Source organism: Crocodylus siamensis, chromosome 5 (genome assembly GCF_052110815.1).
Source record: "Crocodylus siamensis isolate JL-2025a chromosome 5, ASM5211081v1, whole genome shotgun sequence".
NCBI lineage: Eukaryota > Metazoa > Chordata > Crocodylia > Crocodylidae > Crocodylus > Crocodylus siamensis.
The window spans coordinates 943,885-963,851 of record NC_143399.1 but is presented as its reverse complement, the minus strand read 5'-3'; the positions used below and the strand labels follow the sequence as shown (position 1 = coordinate 963,851).

Here is a 19,967-nt window from a genome sequence, read left to right as displayed (position 1 = left end):
TGCAAGCACTTAATAGCACCTACCACCACTTAGAATGGGGCATCTCCTGGGAAGTCAGGGACTGGCAACATAGATAGAGTACTGCAGACAACTGCCCACAGCCCTAGAGCATTCACACAGTGTGCTCACGTCCATATGCTTGCACGCCATCCCACTAACCCCGTAAACCTAGAGTACATCACTGGCTGCTATGTTACCTCTGTGGAGCCCTCTACATCTAATGACTCTGCTTTAGCAATATTATGGCAAGTACACATGTTCAGCTGGAACACTCACTTGTCATCGTTGGCTCTCTGTAGGGCACCACCTCGTAAAGAACATAAACAGCAATCCTGCCACGAGGAAGAAGATGAACAAGCTTGTTATCTGACAGATAGTTAAGTCTATAGTCATTAAAAGTGGACATGCTTCAGACCAGTCATTATTGTGCTGGCTTCAAAGCTTTCTCCCTGGGACACACAGAGAGAGGAAAAGCAGCATTTTAACAGTGACAGGACTAATAATGTGAGAAAGATGACAGCCTAAGGGCTGTCAATGCCACCGCTTTTGAGAAAACCTTGACTCTAGTTACTTGCTACTGTCCAAAAAGTGAGGAAGATCTACAAACATTTGTAGGAGACTGATGGTGAGTGCACTGTGCTCTCATATCAGAGAAGCAAGTTCCTATCCCAGTTAGGGACAGGTGAAGGGAACTGGGAACAACTCCCCCACTGCAAATACGATTTAAAAAACTGCTGGCCTCTGGAAGGGAATGCATCCAGCCCTTCTGTCTGTCCAGAGCCTGTGACACTTGCATAGGTTCCACAGACACCAGGGCTGGAAGGGACGTTGTAAGATCATCGGGTCCAAGCCCCTGGCTCCAAGGGGAGGAAGCCAGCTACGGTCAAAGGATCCCAGCAAGATAAGAGTCCAAGTGTTTCCTGAACGTGTCCAGAGTAGGTGCTTGCACCACCTCTGGGAAACATCTGTTCCAGGCCTTGGGGGCTTGGACAGTAAACAAGTTTTTCCTCATGTCCAGCATAAAACAGTCCTGCAGGAGTTTGTGACTGTTGGATATGGTCATCCCTTAGGGTGCTCTGGTGAACAGGCGTTCCCCCAGATCCTGATGAAAACCCCTTATGTACTTACAGGCTGCCACTAAGTTACCCCTGAGCCTGCGCTTCTCCAGGCTGAAGAGCTTGCAGCCCCTCTTCATAAGGCCTGTTCTCCTGCCCTCTGATCACGCGTGTGGCTCTCCTCTGGACTCTTTCAAGCTTCTCCACATCCTTCCTAAATTGTGGAGCCCAGAATTGGATGCAGTACTTCAGCTGTAGCTTCACCAAAGCCGAGTACAGGGGGAAGATGACATCTGGGTCTTGCTCAAGATGCAAGCCAAAGTTTGTTCGCTTTGCCAACTGTGGTATTGCGTTGGTGGCTCATGTTCATCTTGTGGTCAATTATGACCCCCAAGTCTCTTCTGGCCATGATGCTAGCGAGTGCAGCACTGCCAAGCCTATAAATGTGATGCAGGTTCCCCCCACCCCGTGGAGCGCCTTGCATTTCTCCATATTGAATGCCATCAGGTTTTCATTCGCCCACCCTGCAAGCCTATCGAGGTCAGCCTGGATCACCAGTCTATCCTCAAGTATGGATACTTTTCCCCAAAATTTGGTGTCATCAGCAAACTTAGCCAGTCTGCTTCTGACACCAGTGTCCACATCATTTATGAAGACATTAAAAAGGAGTACAGGTCTGAGAACGGAGGCTTGGAGGACACCACTAGTCACCGAGTGCCGAGTTGGTTCAGTTCTGTCAACTACCACTCTCTGGATCCAACCTCGGAACCAGTTTCCCAGCCATCAGACTGTGGAGCAGTCGAGGTCGCAGTTGCCCAATTTTTCCATGAGGACTCCAAGTCACAGGGTTTTTTAAAGTCCAAATATATGATATCAACCTGCTTCCCTTTTGTCCATTGGACTGTCTATCATTCTTTTTCCAAAAGAACGCCTTTTCTCTGGACCACATTCTTCCACTCTCTAAGGTGATTTAAGGTGAACTAAGTCTGCACCTAAGCAGCAAAAATACCTACCATGCAGGACCTCCCCTAACCCCCACAAAAAAGGCTGCCATGCAAAGGGGAGTTTGTGCAATGTTCTTACCTCTTCTAAGGCATTGGCTGCACATCTGGAGCACACCCAGTCTTCAGTGGCCTTGTTAGGCGATACACCATAACAACCTAGAACAGAAAAAACTACTCAGGGAAGCAGCACTGGCATACTCATCAAGAGCTGAAGTGTTTTTGGTGTGCTCCCTGGCCCAGAGAAGGTACTTTATGCATCTCAAGTCACCAGTCCTCTATCCATACAAGGTTTGTGCTACGGACACCCATGATTCCCCTGGAGGAGTGGATGCAGCTTGCCACACAGACTAACAATGACCACAAGGAAAGGGGTCCCACATACAGAAGCACATGAGAGGCAAAGCCAGTACTGATAGGTGAGACTTGGCTCAACTCACTGGCATGAACACAGACATGGCAATTTCTGCAGGTGATCAGGAGACTGGTTCCATCTTCCTCCAGGTAAGGGGTTGAAAGGTTAACATCTGTGCTGCAGCCAGTGGTGGTAAAGCACATCTCGGGTATCAGGGGCTTGGTTCGGATTTTCCCATCAGCGGCACTTGGAGTCACTCCAGAGTTTTGACTGTGGCCTCCACATTCTGCCTGTGAGGGGCAGAAGGATACACAGGACTGTTTACAGGAACTAGTGGAGTTCTCATGTCTCCCTTTCACTTACTCTCATCACTTGCTTCATTAGAAGCAAACCCCAGATGAAGGTACCTGCTGCATACCAGCAAGCCAGCAACCAAACCAACTTAAGTCCCTGCATCATCCAAACCAAGGTCTCAACTTGCAAAAGATAAGGTACAGAAGGATGAAATCCCTGGGGTGTCAGGGATTCAGCTCACTTGGATTAGGAAACAACCTGCTCACCAAACATCCCATCAAGTTCTCAGTCACAGCAGCTTCAATGCAACACATTTTTCCACGCTACTGACCAGTTAGAGGGAGATCAGAGAGGTCTGAATCACATCCTCCTGTGACAGGCCACAAGCCGGAGGAGTTTTATCTGGCACCTGTGGGATCAGTAGGTCCACTCCTTACCCTAAAGGTGTTTCTGTGAGAAACCTCTGCATCGCCTCAACTCTGAGAGATAGCTGCAAAGGACTGCAGCATTACCTCATGGAGCACTGTTAGCTACAACCTCCAGTATCTAGGCAAAATACTAACATGCAAACATTTCTTTAAAAATACCCACTACTGCTTCCTGATAACTAACCATGAACAAAGCTAATGCACCTCAGAAATTGATACTTGCTGCTGGGCAGTAGATAGATTCTTGAAACGTAGCTTCCCACTGAAGAGAAGACTTTCAGAATTATACTTTCTTATAACTCGGTTCATTCAATTAACCTAATGGCAAATTAACCACCAATTACATTTAAAAGTATATGTAATGCATTTCCCCTCCAGTTATTTAGTCTTCCAAAACCCAAAGAGAATAGCAAAGACTGACTTCATGTTCTTAAAAGCTTTCAGGCCTCCTTTATACAAAAGGGCAAGGGCAAGTCTCCAACAGTCGCTTAGCCTTTAACAAACCTCACAAACAAGAAGCAGACCATTTCAAGAAATGAGCCAGCGCTGCCCCCAGGTACTGTCCCTGTTACAGCAGGAAGGAGAGGTGCATGGGGGTTACTCAACAAGAATTTTAAAACTGAAAAGTTTATAAAGTTCTTAGTTTTCTTATTCTCCCTGCTTCCCCTTCAAAACTGTTTGAAAATTCTGCATCCCCGATGTTCAAGAGTATTCAGCAAGAAACTGATAGAAAGACGACATCAACTGATGTCAGAGTCAACTGAAAATATTTACCTCCTAATTATTCAAGAACAGATCTCCCCGCCCCCCCCCCCACACACATTATTTTGGAATTTCATACCTATTTTGACAAGCAACTTTTCAAGTTCAGTATGCCCCTTATTCAATCTCCTACTCACCAAAATCAGAGTAGACCAGAAAGTGCACATCAAGTCCCCATCTCCAACACAATCTCCCCATTTATTGCCTAGTATAAACAGCTCTACACACTCCTTTACTCCAACCTTTATACTAGCTGCTTATGTACTGATGGCAGCATACAGCTCACCAGTTCTAGCACTCAGCCTGCCAGACACGCTGGGTTTGCAATCTGCGCTGAGCTCTAGGCTGCCACAGCAACACTACTAGTAGCACCCAAACTGGTTAACTTAAAAGTTAACTCATGCAAGTCTACACAAGCACAATTACTGCAGCAGGGTCCTACTCTAAGAGAAGACAACTTCTGCATACACAGGTACTTAAGCTGGTTTTCAGCGCAGTTGTAGTGGATCATCTTCCCCTACCCAAAAAAGAAGGAAGCTCTTCCCTTTCCTGTCACCCAGGAGCAGACTTTGGGTGGGTTTCCAAGTTTTAGTTAAGAGAAGGAATCTGAAAGCACGAGTACTCCCTTGCCATGGAGCCAGAGGAGTGTAGCTTTACACTTGGCTCCAAATGCAGCCATGTGTATAAAACAGGAACAGGTCTAAGTTCTGCCAGAACTGGAGGGAAGCAACCTTCTAACTACAGGCAACTGACACAGCTTGAACACAGGTGTTGTTTACCAGAACACACAGGCCTGCAGACTGATTATTTACAACAGACGGAAACACTGCAAGTCTGACGTCAGGAAAAACCTCAGGACCATGGCAGCTATCTTCGCTCAGCTTCTTTCATGTAAAAAGTGGCTCTGGGCAGCTTACCTGGTATGTCTGGAAAAGCATGCAGACAGCACAGTAAGGGGACTGCTGAGCCATGGTCCGATTATATTCTTTTTCTGCTTCGAAATTGGGAGGTCGATTCTGCCACAGCTGGCTAAGGGGTTTGGCCCAAGGCTCTGTCTCCTCAGACTCTTCTTCAGGAGTTAGCTGTTCTGATGACTCTGCAATAAGAAGTTATTTCACATCAGTGTTAGCCACATATCCTGTTGCAGCCACTATTTTATGAGGACAGCATACAAGAACCAATAAGGCAAGGGGTGGGGAAGAAACAGACAGATGGAAACACCAAAAATAAGCAGGCACTAAGAGAGTAAGGAATGGTTTATAAACCCTAGCCCACACATTACAGTTCCCTCTGCTAAAGGTTATCCACCTATTATTTGAAAAATGGTTTGTAAAAACAAAACCGATTAACGGAGCACCAGTGGTGACTATGGCACTACTCCTGTCCTCAGAAGCCTATCTTCCTTCCAATCAGTTCCCCACAGGTTGGGTGTTAGCCAATAATCTATTTTAAAGTACAGATATTAAGTCAATTATTGGAACTGCTCCAAGGAAATCTTAGTTGTGAAAATTCTACCAGAGGCTTTTAAAGTTTTACTGGATGGCAGAGGTTTTCAGTCCCCTAGATTTATATAATCTCACACACACACACTCTCTCCTCCCACCTGCACCCCTGATGAAAAAGTGCAGGTGAACCTTAGGTGAACCAATTTCACTACACAGGGGCTGAGCAAGAGAATGAAGCAAGAACCTGGGCTAGGCTACCTGGTTGGCACATGGTTGGATACATCCCACATTTTCAGGAACCATGGGGAAAGTTCTCCATTGGTCTCAGAAGCCCTCTCCTGTCCAGGGTTTTTGCCAGACAACCCACTGCCACCCCCTGTACATGATGAGCACACAACTTACCATCATCGCTGATGCAGTCTTTTACCACGAGTGGGTGATGACGTGGGAGTTTGCTCAAGGGCTGGCGACGACCCTTTGACTTTTTACTCTCTTTCATTGATCTCAGATATTCTTTTGCCATCTGGACAAGGCAAAAAGCCAAATCAGCAGCCATATTGGAGAGAGATCAATTTAGGCCCAAAACAATACTGAGAGAAGTAATTTTTAGAAGACATTTAAAAACAGAAAAAATTCCAAGAAATCAAACTTTGAATTCAAGCTTCCTTACACATTTGAAACCCAAACACTGCAGCACTGTATTGCTACAGGAGAAAGATGTCAAAACACATTCATCTGTTTTCCTTATTCAAATTCAGCAAAACACACAGTTAACCAGTCATTATTTAACAATGAAGTTAGGTCTGCTGAATGAAAACATGTATTCTGCTGTTCAAGGCCCTGATCAACCTGCTACGCAAGAACTGGAGACAGAGACCAGCACAAATTGGACTGTTTAAATCTAAGGAACTATAATAAGGGGCCTTTAGGAGGGATGTTGACAGCATCGAGAGGGTCCAGGGAAGGGCCACTCGTAGTTTTTGCTTCCCCAGTAAACCAAGATGGATTTTAACTAGTGTAGCCTCTCTCAGTTGTGGTTTTCTGGGCATCCAGTAAAACTGTCTTAAACAGAACGATATGAATCAATGGCTAGGAGAATTTAAACGTGTTCCCAATTTGAAACCGTTTTCCAGCATTGTGAAACCAGGCTTTTAAAAGCATCAAGTATATACAGAGTCTAGATTTTATTTTGTTTGCACACCAATATAATCACGCTGTGATCACTTTTGGGAGGGACTGACAGATTTCTTTACTTCATATGAACTAGGATTAGCGCACACACTACCCCCACCAAACGGCCTGAGCTGGCTTTCTCTTCTTCCCCACAAGAAACAAGTAAAATACCTGAAAAAACTTTCAGGCACGGCTCCTAAATGAACAGGTAACAAGGCCAATTCCCTTGCTGCAAACACTAACTTTTCCTTCTGCGTGCATTCAGTAAAAGCTCGAACAGATGGAATGACTGTTGGTATACAGGGTGCAAGCCAGCAATGAAACTGCAAGAATGATTGAGGGTTTATTAAACCCTTTATCCTCTGTTGGGCTAAGACACCTTTTATCAACATGACAGATCTTTTCAAATATTCAGTTTGAGATTTAAAGTCTGACAAATCCATTGTGTTCTTCTATCTATGCCCCTTTGTAACACTACACATCTCAAAAGGGAATAGTCTTGATTCAGTCTGCAAGGAGATAGTACTTTTAACACTGATGGTATGGGATGATATCCAAATTTAAAGTTACAGTTTGCTCTAGTGAGATAGATCACATAAGGGAGCAATTTTCAGGCAAGGAGACCTTTCGTACTGACATCATGGGAATTCAAAGCTTAAACTATCAGAGCTAGGATGCTTGCAGTTTGAGCTCATCCACCATAATTCAGCTGTTACCTTCTCCCATTCATACCTCTGCCAGTTCATGCTCACTCATACTGGCTGTAGCGCTGGCTTTCTTCCCTGAAGCCTGTTCCCTGTCAGCCTCGTTGGCATCCCCTTTAGCATAGCTGTGAACAGTAAGTACTCTGGCTGGACCAAGAACAGTCTGTCTTGACAGCAGATTGGTTGATTCAGAGTCAGAAGAAGCAGAATAAGCTGGGGAGCTGGACTGAAGGTACAAAGCTGAATTTGGCTTAGCAGCAGACAGAACCAAGGTGGAACTTGCAGAGTGGGGAATGGAAAGATCCAGTGCAGCTGCCTCCTCCTCTTCCTCTTCTTCCTCCTCTTCATCCAGCTTTACATTTTTCAGTTCTTCAAATCTGACAGAGGAGTCCTCACAATCTGGAACAAAAGTGCAGAGTGTTCATGAGATCAGAGCAGCGGGGAGAATGTCCTACGCCTGTCAATGTAAGGCAACATAAAAGAAGGAGAAGATACGCAGGCAGGAGGTCCCTTGCCAGTGCAGAAGGCAAAACCAGGAAAAGAGGAGCTGAATTATTCAGACAGCTTGCCTAGTGGTCCACACATGACTTAGAGGCCTGCTGCAAAGCTGGGAGAATCCTACAAGAAGATATGTACATGTGTTACTGGCAACCATAACCCTGGCCCTTTCTGCCTTTTGTGTCTAACATCAGTGAGAAGCTACACAGTGATGACTGCTGAGGCTTTCAGTGTGTTTCTAGGGAAAGGCAGAGGACGTGGAAAGGCTGTAAAAGTAGAAGGACCAGTTTTCTTAAAAAACTATTCAGTTAAATACTTCTTGTTCCCTTTAAAGGCACCTTATAAATAAGCAGCTCTCATGATACAGCATTAAGCATCTGGACAGACGCAGCAGGACCATACCCAGGCACTTTCCCCATCTCTAATCCTGGCACTTTTGTCTCAAATAAAAAGTCACTGACACCAAGGGGCTACAAACTCAACCATTAAGACAAGCAGTGGCCTCCACATATCCCCACCTGTAGAGGCAGGATTGACACCAAGCAGCACAGGGCAGCAACTTGAGCTTTTTACAAAAGGGACCTTTCCTGAAACAAGACGACCCCAGGGCACACAACAGTGACATTTCTCACTGTTTCCACCTGCTAGTCAAGGTGCAAATAAACTAGTCCGTGTCTCTGTCAAAAGGTCAACAAATAACCTCTTATTTAAAGAGGGAAATAACCTGGATTGAATACCAGTGACTCTAACGTCCCTAACTTTAACATAATCCACCATCGTACCGGGAAGAAACTTAAGAGGAAGTTACCTGGAAGTGCAAGTCCATGTTCATCCTGCTGCACAAGCTGACTACTGGGTCCCACAGCAGGCTCTGTGACTTCCATCCCGTACTGCACAGAGGTCAGCTCCTCCTTGGGGAAAGCCTCGCTCTCACTCACCTCCTGGGGCACCTCAAGACAGACCCTGTGCCTCTTGGTTCCTATGCGGTGCTTAGGCAGACTGTAGGAGACAAACCCAGAAGTTATTGGTCACAAATACTTGAATGAGGCATCAAACTGATACCTGAAATAGGGCTGGCTAGGTTTATACCCCCATACCTTGAATTTTAGAAACCAGAAGCTGCAAGTTACACAGGATCCTGGCTATTCCAAAACAACAATTTCTATTTTCAGAGACTAAATGAGTCACCACCAGTGGGGTTTCCTGAGCCTCACAATACCTGATTAACAGAGGGCAATGTCCAAAGACATCCTCTTCCCTTAAATCAAATCCAGGGACACCAGCGTTTGCATCCCATCTTTCTGGGGAGTAAATGATTTCTTAAGCAGCAATGAATAGGAAATGCATATCACATCCAGCACTAGCGCTAGCCATGGATTCCCACAGGTCCAATACAGTGGCTATTTCTCCTGACCTCCAACATACAGAACACCTGCCCAATCTCAGGCTTCGGCAATATGCCTACCATGCAAGTTATGGCTACCCAAGCCAGTGTGGCATGGCAGGCAGGGCACAGCACCACATCCACCTGGATCCAAACACTCTAAAATAAGCTGAATGGGTCAATATTTATTTGGGAGAAGGTATGCATTGCAGTTCCCCAGTGGTCTGTTTTGAGACTGGTATTGTTTAATATTTTCATTAAGCAGAAGCCTCAAGCTGTAGCAGAGGAAAATTTAGGGGGAAGATTAGGAAGAACTTTGACTCTGAGGGTGGGAAAAGGCTACCTAGAGAGACTGTAGAATCTCCATCCCTGGAAGTGTTCAAGAACAGGTTGAACAGACACTTGGCTGGGATGGTTTAGTTGGGTGATGACCCTGTACTGAGCAGGGGGCTGGGCTAGACTACCTCCTGAGGTCCCTTCCAGCCCTACTTTCCTACAAAGAGTGAACCCTCTCCCTAAGACATGCACCAAGCCAAACTGGAACAACAAGTATGAGAGCACTTGAAGCTGCCCAGGCTAATCAGTGAACAGGAAAGCATTCACCACCACATTTAGTTCATAGTTGGTAGGGTCGGAAGGGACCTGAGCAGATCATCAAATCCAATCCTCTGCCATGGCAGGAAAAAGTACTGGGGTCAAATGACCCCAGCAAGGTGTTCGTCTAGCCTCCTCAACCATTCATTTAACATTACCTCTTCTTCTCCTCCAGATCTTCATCTTCTTTGCACGGCTCCCCAGTTTCCATTTCATCAGAACACTGCTTTTCAGTCTCAATTTTCTGGACGAGATCCCCCTTGAAGAACTCGGCTGCCTCCGGTGTTGGAAGAGTGTGGTCAATGACAGTCACATCTTTCCCAGCTTTCCAGAGCTTGTAGCGATCTGGTTGGTATTTCCTCACAAAAACATCCATAGAGATCTTCACCATGTCCTTCCGACATGAACACTGCAGTTGCACAGAATATGTAAGGCCACTTACGCAAGAATACTACTTTTCAATCCAGTACTACTTTACTGTCATCAACTGCTCTAACTCAACTGAAGTAAAAGATCTTCCAAAGACTTGAAAGCTTTGAGTCTCACAGCCCACACAGGTCAAGCACTGTCCCCATGTGAGAATCATTATGCATAAAGATGAGGCAACTTGCCCACAGTCATGGAATACAAAAACACATCTTCATTGTAGAAAAAGAGAGAGGTTTCTAGTCAAGAACAGAACATCTACACCTACTGGCTTATTCATGCAGGGGTCCACACTTATCTAAGGTGAAACCCCTAGCTTGGCAGTTTGTTAGAACAATTCCCCATTAGGAGGATTTCTTCTGTAGGGCCTCTGGTCTTAATATTGCAGAGGTGAGAATTTTTGCAGCTTGTAGGATGACACAACTAGGCCCAGAGGAGACAGGCTTTAAGCTTCTGCTCACTGGCTATGACTGGCTCAGCATTACAGCCAGGGCTAGCTAGCTCCAAGCAGTAAGCAAATCCCAGAGTAGAAGACTAAGGACAGGTTGCATTTTTCAGCACTGTACTGCAAAAGGGGGTGTTCACTTAGTCCTAGTGGCTCTGGTGCTTCCCCAATACATAGGCTTGGCAGAATTCAATTTTTATTAGTAAAGATCAATTTCACTTCACACTCACAGACTAGTAAAAAAATATCTCTGTCATTAACAATTGAAGAGAGGGGAAGAACAGAAGGGAATTAAAGGCCTGAGTATAGAGGTCTCGCTAAAGAGGAAAACGGCTGCGGCCTAATGACTTATCAATTAAGCAATTAGCTGGTTCTTCAGAGGTGGAAGATAACAGGCTACTTAAAACCCCTACTGGAGTGGGGAGAGGAAGACAAAATAGCAGTGAGGAATTCCTGACACCACAGTGGGACAACTCAGCTGCAGAGAACAGGGAAGAGACTGTAAAAAGGAGGCAAAGCAGCCTACTTGTGAAACTGGTACATGGAGAGAAAGTCTCCAAATAGAAAAGATACAAGTTTGGATGTTTTCTTGGCTTTTTCATGGGTTTTTTTTTGCCACCCCAGGGGTGTAAGTTCTTTATGTTAATTTATTTCAAAAATTGATAAAAAAAAAAATCAAAACAAATGCTTAAAACTAACACTGATATTATCTGTCAAAATTATTAAAAAATAAAAATTGAATTCAGCCAAGCCCACAAAGAAGCCATTTTTAAGCAAGAGTTTTCCAACAGTCTGCTTAAAAGCTCATCTAGAACACAAGAGTTGCACAGCTTTAACCTTTTTGTTATGGCCAAAGCCACAATCCTTTCCCATGACATGAGTGCAATTATGCTAGGATAAAGTTGGTCATATTCACACATCTTAGCCCCATACGGGATGTGCAGGAAGCTACACTGATATGCAGCACTTTCTTGGCAGTGCAGTTGCATCTGCACTAAGGGCTGTGCCAATCTGACTGTTTCAGTAAGACAATGCAATCTCTCAGCAAACCAGTATAAAAGCTGTTTAGATGAGCTAAGATGCCGCTTGGGCCAAGCAGTAACAGTCTAACAGCATCTCTCCTGTCTTAAAACAGCAGGCATGCAATTATGCTCTAAATTCTTAACCTAGATCCTAGATGATGGCTGTACACCACTTGGGCAGTACATCACTAGGCCCATTTCATGCTGCTACTAATGAAGGTACAGACCCACATTAGGTAAGAACCACGGTTTGTTCTAAAACAGTTGAAGTATCAAGGTGCCAAAAATATATGAAAGTCAGTCAAACGGACTGTTTTTCCATATGCAACAGAGAAGAGCAGAAGACCACTTACTAATACAGACTGCTTTCCATACTCGATCCACCGAAGAGTGGCAAAGTTGGTAGATTCTGCACAGTTAAACCCATGATTAAAGCCAGCATGATAACCATAAGGGAATGTTATCATAAATTCTCCAGCCTCCTGCGTTACCTGGAAGAGAGCCGACATAGATGGGTTAGTGCTTTTCACATTCTCCTACATTTGATGTACAAACCACCCGTGTATTTTTCTTAGGCAAAAAAGCCTGAATTTTAGGTGTTCACATTTTTTTCTCATCATACTGGACAGACCCAGCAACAGCTGGAAAATATCAGGAGAAAAAGAACACCACTTTCAAGCAAATGGCTTCATATTCTTCAATGCATATTTTAGCCAAAAACACTAGTCAAGAACACTACGGTCAAAAACACTATGGTCAAGTGTTGAGATGGGACATTATTACTTACACCCAACAGTTTCCAAAACACATTCTTCACTTATTTAATCTGCACTCACTTCCACAGACCAACAATGGAAGGAAGTGCACTTTTTTGGCAAGAGAAATCCTACCTACACACGTATCACAAGAATTCATTTGTGTTTCTTTTTAATGAAGGGGGCTTGACATCTGAACAGCCTGTCTGGTCTTTTTCTGCCCCAACTATACACACTGACTCAATAAAGAAATAGTTACTTCACCTCATAAACCTTGCTTCTCTCATATCCTTGAACCATGACAGCTAATGAAAGGAGTATTTTTTAGTATAATCTTACAGTTTGATTTAGGAGGCATCCCCTTTAACCCCCGTCAACCTTCCCACAGCCCTCCTTAAAAATCCCTATGGAGATTGAGAACCACGTGTTTGAATTGGTTACACAGGAGTATCATAGCCTTTCTTCCCTCACCTTATCAAAGGGGATGCCATATTTCTTCAGTATTGATGGCGAGATCAGGGTCATCTTGTGGCGGAGAAAAGCTTCACAGCTCTGCGCGCTTCCTGGGAAAAATCCTATTTAAAAAGAAGCATATGGAGAGTGTTAAAGTGTTCTGTTGAAATCTAGGAAGTCAGTTCCTCAGTTTGTTAGCAGTAAAGTTACTGCCCGAACAAAGTGTTCTAACCCTGGCCTGTTTGAGTGCAATCCCATTCCAAACTATGAGGAAGAGGCAGGTAGGAAAAAAGCAGCAGAACAGCCACAAGCCTCTGTACAATATTGGTAGGGTGCAGTTACCCTTCCTAAAAAGGGTGCGGATACTTAGATATTCTTTCCTTGCCTTTCAACAAAATTCAAGGAAGAGCAATGAACAAATAACTTGCTATTTTAGAGAATTAAATAAGTTTACAAATAATGTTTACATATGTGGAGAAAAGGTACAGCCAAGTAGATGCATCCAAAACACCTCTGAAGACATTTTACAGAATTCAACAAAAAAAGAATGTGTGTCAACATCTTAGTAATTTCAAGTAGGAGCAGATGACAGAGATTTAATGATCACTTTGTATTGCTGGGAACCAAAAACCAAGAGTATTGTTACTGCCTCAGTCAGAAAGCAAGAGCAATGACCCTAACTCAATCATAGGCATCATCACAGAATCATCACTCCATGGCATATGGGCAAAAATTCAACAGCATGAAAAGATATTCGTATTACTGCAGTACCACCTAGCCTTAAACAGAGATCAGGACCCCACTGTTCTGATACAAACCAGAACAAAGATTGGGACATACAAACCAGAACAAAGATTGGTCTTTGGGTCACAGTCTAAATGCAGTTTTATAGTCTTATGCTTAGTTACTTAAGTGATAAATACAAAATATGCATGTTAAATGACATCGGTCTTGCTCCTCCCCCAGGAATCAACTACCGAAAGACAACCCACATTATCATTTGTGGTGTTATGAGTGCCAGACTGTTCCCTCAAGAAAGCTTTGAACATATTGTGGTCTGGTAGAGGCAGGACATAGGCCCAGAGTAGCAGGAAGCAGATTACCTTTGGCAAGTCGCTCCAGCCGTTTCCCATGTTCTGGAGGGATGGAGTACCTGCAAGCATGAGAGCAAGTCAATCAAAGGTGGGGGCAAGCAAGAGTTTGGAGGTTAAACAGAAACAAACAAATCCACTTCAAACTTCAGGCATGAGAAAGTCAGCAAGACAACCCCCGCCCCCGGTTTGACTATTGCACAGGTGAAGTGAAGAATTCCAGCTGCCAAGTTGCATTAGAACACAGCTATACATACTAGTTTCTAATATTATGGTCATACAACCAATTGTTGGAAGATACCAGAGGAAAAAAAAGTGTGTGTAGGAGGGAATAATTCCCTACGAAGAAAGATATGATCCATGCTGTGAAAGAGTTTGAGAACCTCTGCCCTACCTACACACTCTGGGCCCCAAGTCATGCAGATACATCCAGCAACATACCAGATCCACCTGCCTGTCAGTCTTAATAGAAAGCACAGCTACACTGCACTGGCTGATTAAAAGCCATTACTCTCCATGACAAATTAATGGGCCTGCCATGTTGCCTGCAGATGCAGTGTTCAGTTCTGAGAGAGAACTTGTAGGGTTTCTGTGTTTTGGTCCTACCCACCCTAACACCCTAGTGCTGCAGTACTTCCTTTATACCCAAGAGCAGTAACTTGACTTTCTAGAACACACTCAAACCAATGAACCAAGTCCACTATGTACACTCAGATACAAAACTCCATGTGCAATCCTCCTCTTGCTCCATGCAGTAAGTAACAGCAGTGGCCAGGGAGAGAAATATCTAGCACTTTCCTAATCAGCACCATTTTTTTCTTCCCCCCACCACCCTCCACACCTCCAGCCAGAGATTCCAACAGTTGATGGCACTCCCTCCAGTGAGATTCTGGAGCTGTTCTAGGAAACCTTACCATGACTTGGGCTCCCCAAAGTGCAGGTAATTAATGCTGTAGAGGTCCATGTCCTCAGTATGCCAGGCAAAGGAGGTTTTCCACATCCCAAAGTAGAGGTAAGGGGTATTCACTCCTTCGATGGTTATGCCACTTTCATTCTCCACTACATCCAGGATTGTGTTCAACCTGCCAATATTCCATTCATCTACATGCTGTAAAACATGGAGCTCATTTTATACAAGAACCAGCAAGGATAGAACCATATAAATAAGATATCAGCTATAATATACTGGACTAGTGCTACACCGCACTCTGGGACAGAACAATCTCTCATTTCTGCTGCCCAATCCAAAACCTTCAGCTTTCTGGTCGCTTCTTTCTTTCTTGTTTTTTTTTTTTTTAAATTCAAGTCTTATATGGCATTTGACTGCTAAACTCCTACTAATTCACCCTCTCCCTGAACACGAGATCAGCCAGTGCATCATAAAACTGAAATTCTCTACCCGCTAAACAAGCTGTTGAGAGCAGGTTAGCAAAGCTTGTACTACCTTTGACTACACTGTTTCTCTTCAACAGGCAGAGGACTTCGGTCATTCAAAACTATCACGTGTTTCCTCCCAAGCCTCTTTTAAAGTACTGCAATATTCTAACAGTTTAACAAGCAAGATGTAACTGCATTATTATGCGCTCGGTTCTGATGCTTATCCACCAGCAGGTTATAGCTTGATAGTGACACACCACAATGACTAGGTTATCCAACTATAAAGGAGTCCCACAGAACTGTACACCCCAGTGGATATAAACAGAGTACATATTCATATACGCCAATATTTCAGGATCACCTGTGTCCCCCAGTACATAACACCATTAAGTCAACTCCATGCTTTAACTGTATGTTACAGAATTTTGCTCCTGGAGTTTAACTATATCATAATACTGTTTTAAAATCTGGGTAATCAGAGATGCCCTAGAGCAATGAGCCTTTTTTAGCCTGCTTTGGCTATCTAGGATAAACGATAAATGAGTTATGGAAATATAGGTTACTAAATTCCCAGGTAATAGACATTGGAAACTAACAGTCTGCTACAAACTTCATTAAAACCTCTCCAAGAGAGACAGCCAACTGCCAGGGACAACACCTACAGCAAGACTCACAAGTTTATGTTACCAGAAGACTGAAACTGTTTCTCTTTACCTTCTCGTAGAGCGTGCCATTAACATCAGCACCATAGATAGGGGCATTGAATGTGAGGTTTTTCCAGTATTTCCGCTCAAGGTCCTCAAAGTCAGTATAGCGGGGCGTGCAGTATCTAAAACATAATCAAGTTTCACTTCATCAGTGAACAACTCTGCCACTCAGTACAACAGAATGTATGACAATGTCTTCCCGCATTAAGACAAGGGGGATGGAAGGGTCTCTCAAGAATAGCCTATCATACTAGTTAATGGGCACTGGAACAGGGATCAAGAGACAAAAACTGCCATAGCAGGCCAGACCATGAGCCAATCTAGCCCAGTATCCTGTTTCTGACAGCAGCACGGAGCAGATGCTTCTAGGGAAAAGTAGAAGAAACACAGCCTATATAAAGTGATTCACCTCTGCCATACCTTCTCAGGTGTCAGCAGTCATAGGTTTAGGGATGTCCCTGACTGTCGTGTTGAACAGCCTCAATGGGTCTCCATAACATTTATCTAACCCCTTTTTAACCTAGTTGTGTTATTTACCCCCAATATATTCTGTGGTAATGACTTCCACAAGTCATGAATTGTGAAAGAATACTTCCTGGTTTGTTTCAAATCTGCTGCCTCATAATTTCATCACTATTACTTATGTTATAAAACCTAGTTAATAACAGTCTTTTGTTCATTTTTTCTACACCATTCACAACTTTCTAGACTTCTGGCACATCCCCTTAAGCCCCACTTTTGCAAACTGAGAAGTTCCAGTTTTTTTAGTCTCTCACATGGAAACTGTTCCATGCTCCTGATCATCTCTATTGTCTCTGTGTGCCTATTCTCACTTTATATATAATTTTTTTGCTATGGAATGAGCAGAACTGCACATGATATTGAAGAGGTGGGTACACCATAAATCAGTATTAAGGCATAATAATATTGCTTCCTTTTAAATTCCCTTCCTAATTATTCATAATGTCCTTTTAATCACTGTTCCTTCACACAGAGATGATGCTTCCAGAACTATTACAATGAGATACAAAATCTCTTCTCTCGAAAGGGTAATGCCTAATTCAGAACCCATCACTTGTATGCAATTAGGACTTCACCCAATGTATATTACTCTGCTTGTCAAGAGACCCATGTCCTACACCGATACGACTTGGGGCAGGTCACTTCAATATTGTGCCTTTGTTTCCTTTCCTGCTTTTTGTCTCATCTGTTCAGGCTGTCTGGCAATGCACAAACAAGACACTAGTCTCAGCTGAGGTCTCTGGATGCTGCTGAAAAATCAAGACCCAGGGTACCGCCAAGAAAAACTTAAGATTTTCAAGAAGTATATAATTTGACTTATGTTATTAGGTTAAACAACATGCACTACCCTTTTGGTATTCTGAAACTCATTTTGTTGAAGGAACTACATTTTTTAAAAACAAGTTACTTTGAAAACTGATAATAGTTTAAAGTCTTGTTTGCTTTTCGTCTGGCTTATCTACAATCTGTATTTCTCTACTGGCCTGAACAACGGAAACTAGTTAAACAGTTTCACTTTCTGATTCTCATTGTTTAGCATAGAATCGGTATGCTCCTGTTTGCACAGGATCAGTAATATAGGCTCTCTAGACCAAATGGTCATTCACACCTGTTTAACAGGAATTAACTAGACATTAATTAATAAGCCTCAGTAAATAATTCTGCTAGAGGAACAGAATGCAATTGTTCTGCATTTGCAGGACCAAAAGCAGCACAGCAGTCTTACATTTGTGACTGAAGAGGGTAGATGTAACATATAAGGGCAACAGATGTGTTCATTATGGGAAGTTCAGCAGTCATTCTAAAGACTTTATTCCTGCTGAAAATAAACACCACCCACATTTTCCCTCTATTCAGAAGCATCCAACTATATGCTAAGGGTGTGTCAGTGTTGCACGTCTTTGCTGCAACAAGTCAAAAGGGAAGACTCCCTCGTGGAGACGCAGATCCATTCATCCACTAGTCTCTGCTGACAAAACTTCCCAGCACAGACCAAGCTTCAGCAAAGTCGTGAAACAAAGCCCACGCGAGCGAAGACGACGCGATAAGCAGCGAGCGCAAACTCTCTTACTTGTCACTGTTTGCAGTCCTGCGGAACTCCCGCACAGTCATCGCCTTCTTCTGGATGTTGTACTGAGTGAACAGGCCGGACTGCCCAGTGACCAACTGCTGGATCGGCGCTGGGATGACCAGCTCGTCGATGTCGTCATAGCACTGCCGTGGCTTCCATTCCTTTGGGGGAACTACCTGGGGGCATCATGGGACAAAGGCAAACGTCAGAAAGCTTGGCCACCAAACACTGCAGAAGCTTTGGGTTTGGAGGAGGAGAGAACAACAACAAACAATGACTGCTCAGTCAACAGCTGCAAGGAAGGTATTTGGCAGAAGCAATTAGACGGTCAGACTTTGGATTATGGCCTGTAAAAATAAATAAATCAATCAATGGCAGAGTCGGGGTCCTTTGCTCCTGTCTGTCCACAACCACTCTTCATCTTCAGTAACGGTGGGTCTGCAGAGTGGGACTACATTACGGTCCTCATAGCAACTAAGTTCCCATGGAAGAATAGTGCTATTGACTAAAACGAGTATACATCTGGCCCCGTGCGACTGCGGACACAGGTTACAGATTAACTAGTGCACTTGCGGGGGAGTTCGTTGGGATTCTCGCAGGGCTATTTCTGCCCTGCTACGAGAGCCGCACTTTTCAACACCCGGGAGGGGGCAGGGGGCACCCTGCAAATATTAGACACAGGATAAACCCAGAGACGGCAGAGGGGAATCTGGAGGGAGACAGACGTCCTGCCCTGCTGCAGCCTTCCTGAGTGCCGTGCCATGAAGCGACAGTGTCGTTGTCTTTCTGTACTCGACAAATAGGGTTTTTTGAGGGCTGCCTCATGTCTGGACCCAAGGGAGTGACCCCAGTGCAGGCAGGAGGGAGAGGGGCAATCCCTGCCCCCTCAGGCCATTCGGGGGAGGGGAGCCTCAAGTCGACCATGAGGAGGGGGGTACCACATCCACCCGGGGGGGGGGGGGTGTCCCGAATTCGTGAAGGAGAAAACGCCCCCAGTCTCCGAAGGGGGCATGCATCCGGAGCAGGGGCCGAGTCTCCCCGATTCTGCCGGACTCGTCGTGGAGGAGGGCAGTACTCGACCCACTGAGGTGCCCCACTGGTGGGGGGGGGGGTTCAATGGGGGAGAGCCGGGGGTAGGGGAGGGGCAGGGCAGTGTCCTGCAGAGTCCCAGGCCCAGGCGGGGGTCGCACCGAGGGCCGTGCCGCGCCGTACCGGAAGCCGCCCCCTCCCCCCGCCCACCTTAGCGAGGCCGGCGCGGTGCGCGCCCTGTGACTCTATGTAGGCGATGTATCGCGCGAAGTCGCGGAACTCGGCGGCGCTGGGCCGGAAGGTCATGATGCGCGCAGCGGGGTTGAGATGCAGGCTCTCGGGCTCGGCCGCCGCCGCCGCCGCTGCCGCCGCTGCCGCCATGTTGCTGCTGCCGCCGCCTCCGGCCCTAGGCTCAGGCCTCTGACAGGCCCCGCAGCCAACACCCCGCCCCGGCCCGCCCCCCGCAGCCATTGGTGCGCCGGAGCCGCTACGGACCAATGACTGCGGGGTCTACACCAGTACCGCCTTCTCATTGGCTAAGCACCGACGCCCATCACGCGCCGGGCCTTTCGCCAGCGAATGGCGTCCGCCGCCCCCGAAAGTAGTCCCGGCGCGGAGGGATACTAATTCGTTGGCGTGTGGAGAAAAAGAGATATTTCAGTGCGACTCCGCTCCAGGCGCCAAAGAGTCCCCCGCGCCGCCTCGGCCTTCGCTCCCCCCTCCCCACACTGGCGCCCCCAGGCTGTAGACCAATCGCAGCGCCCCCTCGGGTTCTGACCAATAGGAATTCGAGTCGGGAGGGGAGCCAGCCAATCAGGGCGCAGAAGCCGTAGTTGTTGCTAGGCAGATTAGGGCTGAGGCTGACACACCGGACTGC

The 19,967-nt window shown here is 45.4% G+C and overlaps 1 protein-coding gene across 1 annotated transcript in view; it reads right to left on the bottom strand.

Annotated features, from left to right (window-relative positions):
• KDM4A (lysine demethylase 4A) overlaps window positions 1-19,528 on the bottom strand; it is a 34,608-nt gene extending 15,080 nt beyond the window's left edge. Inside the window, exons 1-15 of the mRNA XM_090047778.1 lie at window positions 19,301-19,528; window positions 18,062-18,237; window positions 15,977-16,091; window positions 14,800-14,993; window positions 13,898-13,947; window positions 12,813-12,916; window positions 11,940-12,077; window positions 9,852-10,102; window positions 8,524-8,714; window positions 7,246-7,616; window positions 5,743-5,863; window positions 4,813-4,991; window positions 2,497-2,701; window positions 2,139-2,215; window positions 277-332 (exon numbers count right to left, since the gene is read on the bottom strand). Of these exons, the coding sequence (XP_089903904.1) occupies window positions 277-332; window positions 2,139-2,215; window positions 2,497-2,701; window positions 4,813-4,991; window positions 5,743-5,863; window positions 7,246-7,616; window positions 8,524-8,714; window positions 9,852-10,102; window positions 11,940-12,077; window positions 12,813-12,916; window positions 13,898-13,947; window positions 14,800-14,993; window positions 15,977-16,091; window positions 18,062-18,237; window positions 19,301-19,471 (2,399 nt within the window). The 5' untranslated portion in view covers window positions 19,472-19,528. The remainder of the gene's footprint in view (window positions 1-276; window positions 333-2,138; window positions 2,216-2,496; window positions 2,702-4,812; window positions 4,992-5,742; window positions 5,864-7,245; window positions 7,617-8,523; window positions 8,715-9,851; window positions 10,103-11,939; window positions 12,078-12,812; window positions 12,917-13,897; window positions 13,948-14,799; window positions 14,994-15,976; window positions 16,092-18,061; window positions 18,238-19,300) is intronic.
• Between the last annotated feature and the right edge of the window lie 439 nt (window positions 19,529-19,967).